Below are 9,655 nucleotides of genomic sequence, written 5' to 3' on the forward strand. Positions count from 1 at the left end.
TTAAGTGCCTTCATAGGCTGGCAGCCACAGTATTGAGAGAAAAATCAAAGTGTTGTCACTCTATGAAAAGCTGAAGGAACTTATTTTCCTCTAAAGATAGGGGTATTCCCCTCAGAAAACGGTTGTTCTACTGTAAATATAGAAGGCAGAAGAAGGGAAAGTTTTGGGGGGATGTTGCTTTATGGGGGAGGGTTGGGTTTTTTTGCTGTGGGGTTTTTAGTTTGGATTTTTTTTTTTGTTGGGGTGTTTTTTTGAGGCAAAAGCAAAGAAGAAAGCTACTTTGCTTTTTGAAAGTGTGATCTTTGTAGGATTTTGATGCTGGTTGCATTTCTTTCACCCTAATAATGACCCAGAAACTAAGTTACCATGTAACTTATATGATCTTCCTAGCTGGTACCTAACCTAATCCTCTCTCCTTGTATACTCTTTGAGGAACAGTACTTTACTGAAGTTCTCTGCAACATATTGAAACATTGTAGAATAAAAAGGTGATGTTGTAGAATTTGTTCATGACGAATTGCCAATTAGTCTTGATAGGTTCAAAATTAAGCCAAAGTTTGTCTTTCAAGCCTTAAGAGATGTCAGGCAGATTAAAGCACTCTTGGCAGAATGAAATTTAAAAAAAATCCTTAGGACTCGGTTATCCATTAATAAAAAAATATTCATACTTTTCTTAACATTTGATTGTATTGTGTACAATAGTACAGATTATTTTTCTCCAACAACAATGAATTGATTTACTAAATATTTCTTTAATTCTTTATTCCACAGTAGAATGTCATTATCAATCTAACCTGATTTACACAACTTAGCAATCATACTGCTGAGAGAGAGATGATGACCAGTAAGAACTGTATTCTTTATCATCTCTTTTATTTTAAATTCAGTCACCTGCAGATCGGTGCAAGAAAATCCATGCTGGGGATGAAGTGATTCAAGTTAACCACCAAACTGTGGTATGTATAACTATGTTCTGTGTCAATTGGAGATAGAGGTGCCATGGCACATCAGCATGTGTAGAGAAGAAATGTGTAGAAAAATGTGTTTTTATAAATCAGTATTTATTCTAACATCTAAATTTTCCTTTTCTCTTCTGAAACCGCATAGTTCTTAAGTTCTTAAGTTAAGCCCCGATCCTCTGAGTATCACTGGAGGTATCAAGTTAGGCTAAATAGCTGTGGCTTGGGAGATATGTTAGGGTGTTTTCTGCTTACCCATGCTCTATTAATGAACAGTTGGTTTTAGTGTAGTAGAAGGTTTGGGTTGAAGGGATGCAGGGAGTTGGAACTGTTGTGCCCTTGTGGGTTTAAGATCAAGGTTACTTCCTGGAAGCTGGAAAACTTACTACTTTCCAAACCTACTGGAATGTGTAGAACATGGTTTTCGAGAACAAAAGCACGTAAAATTCCCATAGTGTGCCTAGGGTGTTTAGCTTAATTTAAATACAGATTTTTGAACTTGGAAGGTTAAGATGAAACAAATCTTTCAGATATGATAGGCAAGAAAACTAATACCATGCAAATTGCTCTTTGTGTGAACAGATGCATGTTAGTTCCTGGTGATTTTATTTAGGATTGGTGAACTGTTAAAATAAAATTACCTTTTCTAAGGTAAGGCTTGGTAAGAGAAAAGAGCAGACTGTCAGTATAGAAAGCAACTATTCTTTTTCCAAAGTATAAGGTTTCTTAAGAGTAGTGAAAGTCAATATATGGTATTAATTGCATGTGCCCTTGCAAGCAATTTAACTGACAAAAAAATACCCTAGGTCACCATTATTAATACAGCAGTTGTTTGTTAAAAGTGTGTTTTGTCATTCCCCATGGGGTTCCACTTCTAGCTTTAGGCCATTGTTCATCATGTCAGGTCCTCTGCACAAATTAGTGTAATATTTCAGTATACCCTCCAGCTAAGTTTGATATCAAATATACTGTACATACGTGGAACTTAACTGATGAGAAGCTATCTTTGGAGCTATGCAATGTAATTTGATAAACCTAAGCAGATCAGGGTGAATTTTAATACTTTTTTTGGCCATATAGATTCTTTATAAGTATTGTATCCCATGATTACTTACATGTACAGTTGATGACTAATTTCTTTATTTTTCTGCACTAAGAAAGCTTATGACATCAATTTAATATGAAAAACATTTTAGAACGTTATTGTTTTGGCTATCAAAATGTATACACATCTGAAGAAGCACATCAACAAGCATTCAGTCCTTATACTAGCTAGTTTTTCCAACAAATTCTGATGGTGCTATATAGCAAAGTTGCCTTGTCAACTTGAAGATTTCCGACCAACTAAGTATTTATTCTAGTTTTATTGGCACATCTGCACTGCATTTATTTGATGGAAAGATCAGATTCTTACTCCTAACACTGATAATAAAAACCTTTTGACAAGCCTTAAGATGAGCTTTCTTACCTAGTTGGATGGAATTTTGAATGTAGGATTTGGGTGTTTTGGCTTTTGCATCAGTGAAGCTAGGTCTTTTGAGATGTACAGAAAAAAGAGTTGATTGTAGTTCTGGGAAAAAGGACCGTAGGGAGCTAAGACAAACAATTTAATTTTCCAGCAGTAACATTTAGTGTAGAGGATATGTATAGTAATAGACTAAATCACACATTTACATATGCTCTTGCTTTGTTGTATAAACAATATAATTAAAATAATTGGCATCTTTGATATTGTATACAAGTAACCTCCTTGTATTTTAATGTTGCCTTTCCACAACGAGAGTCAGCTAGCATTCTCTTTGAAATGTGATAGCACCTCCCATGTTACCTTTACAAATGTGCACTTCATTCACTTTCCAATTTGTAGAGCCCAAATATTCGATCTTTTCTATAGGTATTGCTGCATTTTTTTATCTTTCTATTTCTTTTGGCAAGAACCTAAGTCAGTCCTTTTGTACTCTGGTCCCTGTCATAAGGAGTTTACTGTTCAGTTCTAGGAATCTGTTTTTCTGGGGAGAAGAGGTATTCTTATTTACAGTGATTCTTACTTAGATAAAGAATTCTGAAGATACTACATTTTGTCTTTTCTGTTTATTGAATTTTTTCACACTTCATATACTGCTCAGCAGTTGAAAACACAAGATCTGTTTTTCAGCTTGCTCCTTGTAACTTGTCATACATTATCACTCATATTGACTGTAGAAAGAACTATGACTAAATTTTTTAAAGATGTAACTCTAAAACTGTAGGGAAGTGTTGTTCACATGTAACTGGTGTTTAGGTGCTGTCTTGTAACTGGAGAATGAAAATCTTAAAAAAAATCTAACTTTAAATTTAAATTTATTTTAGAGTTAAAACTTTATTTCTGTATTTTCTTCAATTATTTCAGTGTATTCTGTTTGTCAAAATGAAGTTAATCTCTGGCTTTCAGTACTATATCTTTCAAAGAATGAATATAAATATGGGGAAGAGAAATTCCACACAATTATTTTAAAAATCCAACTTGTTAGCTAACACTTTTTATAGGAATCACATTTTAATAATTATGAAAAGGCTGTTCTTTCAGAAAGCCCACTGGCTTTCAAATAAGCAGCATGACAAAGTAGGAGAATAGTTAAGTGACTTATATTGAATTTTATTATACATGTCCTAATACTGGGTGTCAAATAGTTTTAAATTCTCTATTGACATCCTCTGTTTGCTTGTAGTGATGCTTAATCTTCATAGTATTTTGTTTGGCAGTGAAATCAAAGGATTTCAAGTGATTGCCCTGATCTTATGCTATGTTGATGGAAAACGTGTAACAGGATGTATTTCACTTGTTGCTGGCAGGATGTCTGGAATGTAAATATCTTCTGAATTTTTGAAATAAAAAAATAATAAGATTAAGCCTAAAGTCAGTGAAATGTTAGTGTTCAGAAAATTGTCCTTTAAATTGTGGTTTATTGAGGTTAGATAGCTATGTGAATCTTCTGTGTCAGTTTTGCCTTACAGAATAGAATTTTTTTAAAATAGTTCTGTAACTGAGGCATGACTCCCCCATTAAAACTCAAAGGTTTTAGGCACTGTCTTCCCTTAAACTTCTCTGTAAATTCCATCCTTAATCTCCTCTAAAAGCCTGTCTGTTTAAAATATTTCCAATGTAAACAAAAAAAAGTCGTTCAGGCGATTCAGAATTTGCACTGTACTGCAGTGCTTATGTTTCTGCCCATATATAATTCAAGAGTGTATTTTGCCTCAAGATAGTCCTCCTTTTAACCAACTGAGAGTGCAGGAAACGGTATTATTGCTTATATGAATTATTACTGTTCTTTCTGGTTGCATGAGTGATAAAGCTGTAGAGAAAATACTCCAAGCAGAAAACAGGATGGTATAGACTCAGGATGATGTAGGATTCTTGAATAGCAGGCTGTTCTTGTGTAATCTCCTGTGCATAGCTTCTTTATTTTGGAGGCATTTTTGGCACATTGCATATACTTGTAATAGAAGTATGATATGACTTACGGATTTAATACAAGTATGATATGACATGTGATAGACATGTGGATTCCCAAAATTTGCATTTGTTAGCTAAAACTCATCAGAACATATGTAAATATAGATGACGGAAAAAATATGTTTAATTTGGCAAAATAGGCGAATATGGTCAGTTATTGATCTGTTTCATGTAGAAGCTGGTATGTTTAACGTCTTTAACACCTATTAGTTACAGTTGAAATTGGATTTTTTGGAATCATGTAGTATGTAGATAACACCTCGCTTTTATATGGCATGTTCCTTACTGTGGAAACTCCTGTGGGCTCTTGTGGGCCAAGCCAAGTCCACAGAAGTTAGTTGCTGGACTTCTTTTTGTATTTATAATACAAAAATTTTGAGGAGATTTTGCTAAAAATCCTCTGAAACACGATGGATACATTTACAAGACAGTACCTTGCTTTTCTGCAAGGGTAGACACTTAAGAAGGGTATGATACCTTTCTAGATCCTTACCCTAACTTAATCTTTGCTTAGAAAAAGTAAGGAACAGGTTTTTAAGATTCACTGTACAATTGGTGAGAAGAGTTCAACTTCCACAGAACCTCTCAGGGTTTGTGGGGAGCTGGCAAATTCCAGCTGATAGGAAATGCTGAACTTGGGGTGCACATGAATCTCTGGACTGTATGCATCCAAAACGGAGTTTGCAGTGGATGTCTTCTTATTTTGGGAAAAACAAAACAAAACACCTATAAGTAGAAAAATGAACTCTAAAACTGTAGGGAAGTGTTGTTCACATGTAACTGTTGTTTAGGTGCTGTCTTGTAACTGGAGAATGAAAATCTTAAAAAAAATCTAACTTTAAATTTAAATTTATTTTAGAGTTAAAACTTTTTTTCTTCTGTATTTTCAATTATTTCAGTGTATTCTGTTTGTCAAAATGAAGTTAATCTCTGGCTTTCAGTACTATATCTTTCAAAGAATGAATATAAATATGGGGAAGAGAAATTCCACACAATTATTTTAAAAATCCAACTTGTTAGCTAACACTTTTTATAGGAATCACATTTTAATAATTATGAAAAGGCTGTTCTTTCAGAAAGCCCACTGGCTTTCAAATAAGCAGCATGACAAAGTAGGAGAATAGTTAAGTGACTTATATTGAATTTTATTATACATGTCCTAATACTGGGTGTCAAATAGTTTTAAATTCTCTATTGACATCCTCTGTTTGCTTGTAGTGATGCTTAATCTTCATAGTATTTTGTTTGGCAGTGAAATCAAAGGATTTCAAGTGATTGCCCTGATCTTATGCTATGTTGATGGAAAACGTGTAACAGGATGTATTTCACTTGTTGCTGGCAGGATGTCTGGAATGTAAATATCTTCTGAATTTTTGAAATAAAAAAATAATAAGATTAAGCCTAAAGTCAGTGAAATGTTAGTGTTCAGAAAATTGTCCTTTAAATTGTGGTTTATTGAGGTTAGATAGCTATGTGAATCTTCTGTGTCAGTTTTGCCTTACAGAATAGAATTTTTTTAAAATAGTTCTGTAACTGAGGCATGACTCCCCCATTAAAACTCAAAGGTTTTAGGCACTGTCTTCCCTTAAACTTCTCTGTAAATTCCATCCTTAATCAGCTCTAAAAGCCTGTCTGTTTAAAATATTTCCAATGTAAACAAAAAAAAGTCGTTCAGGCGATTCAGAATTTGCACTGTACTGCAGTGCTTATGTTTCTGCCCATATATAATTCAAGAGTGTATTTTGCCTCAAGATAGTCCTCCTTTTAACCAACTGAGAGTGCAGGAAACGGTATTATTGCTTATATGAATTATTACTGTTCTTTCTGGTTGCATGAGTGATAAAGCTGTAGAGAAAATACTCCAAGCAGAAAACAGGATGGTGTAGACTCAGGATGATGTAGGATTCTTGAATAGCAGGCTGTTCTTGTGTAATCTCCTGTGCATAGCTTCTTTATTTTGGAGGCATTTTTGGCACATTGCATATACTTGTAATAGAAGTATGATATGACTTACGGATTTAATACAAGTATGATATGACATGTGATAGACATGTGGATTCCCAAAATTTGCATTTGTTAGCTAAAACTCATCAGAACATATGTAAATATAGATGACGGAAAAAATATGTTTAATTTGGCAAAATAGGCGAATATGGTCAGTTATTGATCTGTTTCATGTAGAAGCTGGTATGTTTAACGTCTTTAACACCTATTAGTTACAGTTGAAATTGGATTTTTTGGAATCATGTAGTATGTAGATAACACCTCGCTTTTATATGGCATGTTCCTTACTGTGGAAACTCCTGTGGGCTCTTGTGGGCCAAGCCAAGTCCACAGAAGTTAGTTGCTGGACTTCTTTTTGTATTTATAATACAAAAATTTTGAGGAGATTTTGCTAAAAATCCTCTGAAACACGATGGATACATTTACAAGACAGTACCTTGCTTTTCTGCAAGGGTAGACACTTAAGAAGGGTATGATACCTTTCTAGATCCTTACCCTAACTTAATCTTTGCTTAGAAAAAGTAAGGAACAGGTTTTTAAGATTCACTGTACAATTGGTGAGAAGAGTTCAACTTCCACAGAACCTCTCAGGGTTTGTGGGGAGCTGGCAAATTCCAGCTGATAGGAAATGCTGAACTTGGGGTGCACATGAATCTCTGGACTGTATGCATCCAAAACGGAGTTTGCAGTGGATGTCTTCTTATTTTGGGAAAAACAAAACAAAACACCTATAAGTAGAAAAATGATGTTGCAAATATTTGTTTATTCAGTTTTTCAGTTTCTTTTATGTCAGTTTAGCAGGATCTGTTTCAGATCCAAGCTAGGTTTTTTGAACACAGATATTTCATTTAAGGCCTTATTAACTTGGCTTTGAAGGAAACGGTATTTCTAAAGACGCTCAGTGGAAGTGGGCTGGAAGAGTGTAAGGGAGGGGACAGCAGTGTCAGTCCAAGATTTTGACGTTAGATGTTTGACACCTTATACAACAACTTCTACTAACAATATATTTCATTTAAAATAATACTTTTATTGTATTATCATGCTTGACTTGAACAACGAAACAGTGCAGCAAGATCATAAAAGGTCAAAAGAAATATGCCCCGCGCTCAGCTTCCTTCTGTTACTGTCATGCATGTGCTTTTATGGAAGAGGAAACAGAGTAATAGCTCCCAAATGATGATTTTAATCCTTTCCAAATCCTTGGGCTTCCTCTATTTATAATGGTTTGATAAATGTTAACATGAATATTTAAATTGAAAGGTAGGTGGGATTTACATCTAAAAGCTTTTTAGGTCTACTCAGAAGTGTTAATGGAAGTCTATGGAAGTAACCTAGTTCCCTGCAGGGCTCAGTCCTGAACTCTCTGTGGTTTGTCAGGATATGAGGACCGTACTTTGATTTTGGCAAATGTAGTCTGTCCTCCAAATTCCCTCTCAGAATTTTAGTTTAATTCTTTATTCTTTCTTTACAGTCTCCATAAGTATTGCGTAATACTGATAAAGGAACTTAATTGTCATGATCCTCTCAACAGCAAAAACCTTTTTGTGAATTTGCAATTCCCTTTAGCATGGAATTTGTGTTGAGATTATATGGTGTTATTTATGATCTCTTTTCTACACAGATGTGCAAATACACACAGAAATATATTATTTTATACCCCATATGTCAGGGAAGTGTGATATTGCAGAAATGAAATGTGTGAGGGAAGATGATCTTTTGTTTCTCCATGGTGAGTGCAAATGTTTTTACATGAGTTTATATGAAAAAGAGAAACAATTTGACAAATTTGACAAATGCAGATGAATTATGTTGTGCTTTCCAAGAAATATTCTCCAGGGAGAAAGGATTCTCAGGTACTCTGAAGAGGAGGTAGGAGTCAGTCTTATAAGGAGTTAGGAAAGTGCGCATGTGTGTGTATGTAGATAGATTTCATTTTAGTTTTCCACAAATTTTTTTCAAATGAAGTAAATATTTGGGAAAATAAAATTAATGGAGGTCATTGGCAGCAGCTCCACGGATAGAGTATCTCTGCTTTGAGAACTGCCCCACTCGGATTTGGAGTTCGGAGTTTGAATGGGCAAGGACTCCTGCCATTTCTGCAGCACAAATGCTGGATGGTCTTGTCCATGGAATCTGTTTTCCATTGATCCCTGGGGCTTGTTCAAAGTTGATGTGTGAAACACACACCACTTTGATGAGCACAGGCTCATTTTTATGTAAATAGCATGCTGTGTCAGGGTGGACATCCACTTGCACTTCTAACTCTGGCACAACAAATCAGCTAACAAACAAGTCATTGTCACATTTGCGTTAGACAGAGCAGCATAAGCTTGGCCAGCCCACGCTGCTTCATGTTTCTGCCAAACTTTAAATAATTTCCCTTTGTTCATTCCACATGAAATTTTCACATTAACTACACACCTGTGTCACCAGCCAGTGGAATTAGTTCAGTTGCAGCAGAAAGCCACACTGTGCTGCCTTTCAGCAGCTACCTGTCTCCTAGGTGATAACAGAGCTGAACTATATGAGTGCTTCTACCTTACTTTAAAGTCAACCTGCTTGGCTTAGCTGAAAGCATTAAACCCGGTTGACTGTGCCCCAAAATGGAAAGGGAACACTGGCAGGGTCACTCATAAGTCACAAGTGGTTGTGGAAATTGCTCCTTACTCCCTCAGCTTTTGTGAGTGGCAGGTTTGGTCCTGTGACCTGGGCACCAACATCCCACTACAGAGCACCTGATCCCGACCCTCTGCTGCAGTTACGGTGCACTACAGTACTTGAAGAATATCTACTGAGCATGTTAAGCCTCATCTGTGGGATTGGTACACTATTGATGGACCTGTGTAACGGTCAAGCTCCGAGAGGCTCAGATTACTATAGGAGACCTTTGGGGAAGTAATAGAAGAAATTGGTGCAACAGGAGATGCCCATCCTCTCATACAACTGCGATGTGGGTTCAGTGGCCATACACCGTATTTCTAGAAGTATTCTCTGCCAGCTGATTGCAGTCTTGGTCACCTGTCACCATTTGCTGTATCCCACAGCTCACTCAAAAACATAGATTTCTTTCTGTCCTGGCTGTACCCCATGTCATGGTTTAACCCCAGTCGGCAACCAAGCACCACACAGCCGCTCGCTCACCCTCCCCGCCCCCAGTTGGGATGACAGAGAGAATTGGAAGGGCAAAAGTAAGAAA

The 9,655-nt window shown here is 36.0% G+C and overlaps 1 protein-coding gene across 1 annotated transcript in view; it reads left to right on the forward strand.

Moving 5' to 3' along the window:
* CNKSR2 (connector enhancer of kinase suppressor of Ras 2) overlaps positions 1–9,655 on the forward strand; it is a 205,549-nt gene that overhangs the window by 79,984 nt on the left and 115,910 nt on the right. Inside the window, exon 9 of the mRNA XM_009276936.1 lies at positions 888–956. Coding sequence (XP_009275211.1) covers positions 888–956 — 69 coding nt within the window. The remainder of the gene's footprint in view (positions 1–887; positions 957–9,655) is intronic.

This window comes from Aptenodytes forsteri, unplaced genomic scaffold (genome assembly GCF_000699145.1).
Source record: "Aptenodytes forsteri isolate BGI_AS27 unplaced genomic scaffold, ASM69914v1 Scaffold273, whole genome shotgun sequence".
NCBI classification, from domain to species: domain Eukaryota; kingdom Metazoa; phylum Chordata; class Aves; order Sphenisciformes; family Spheniscidae; genus Aptenodytes; species Aptenodytes forsteri.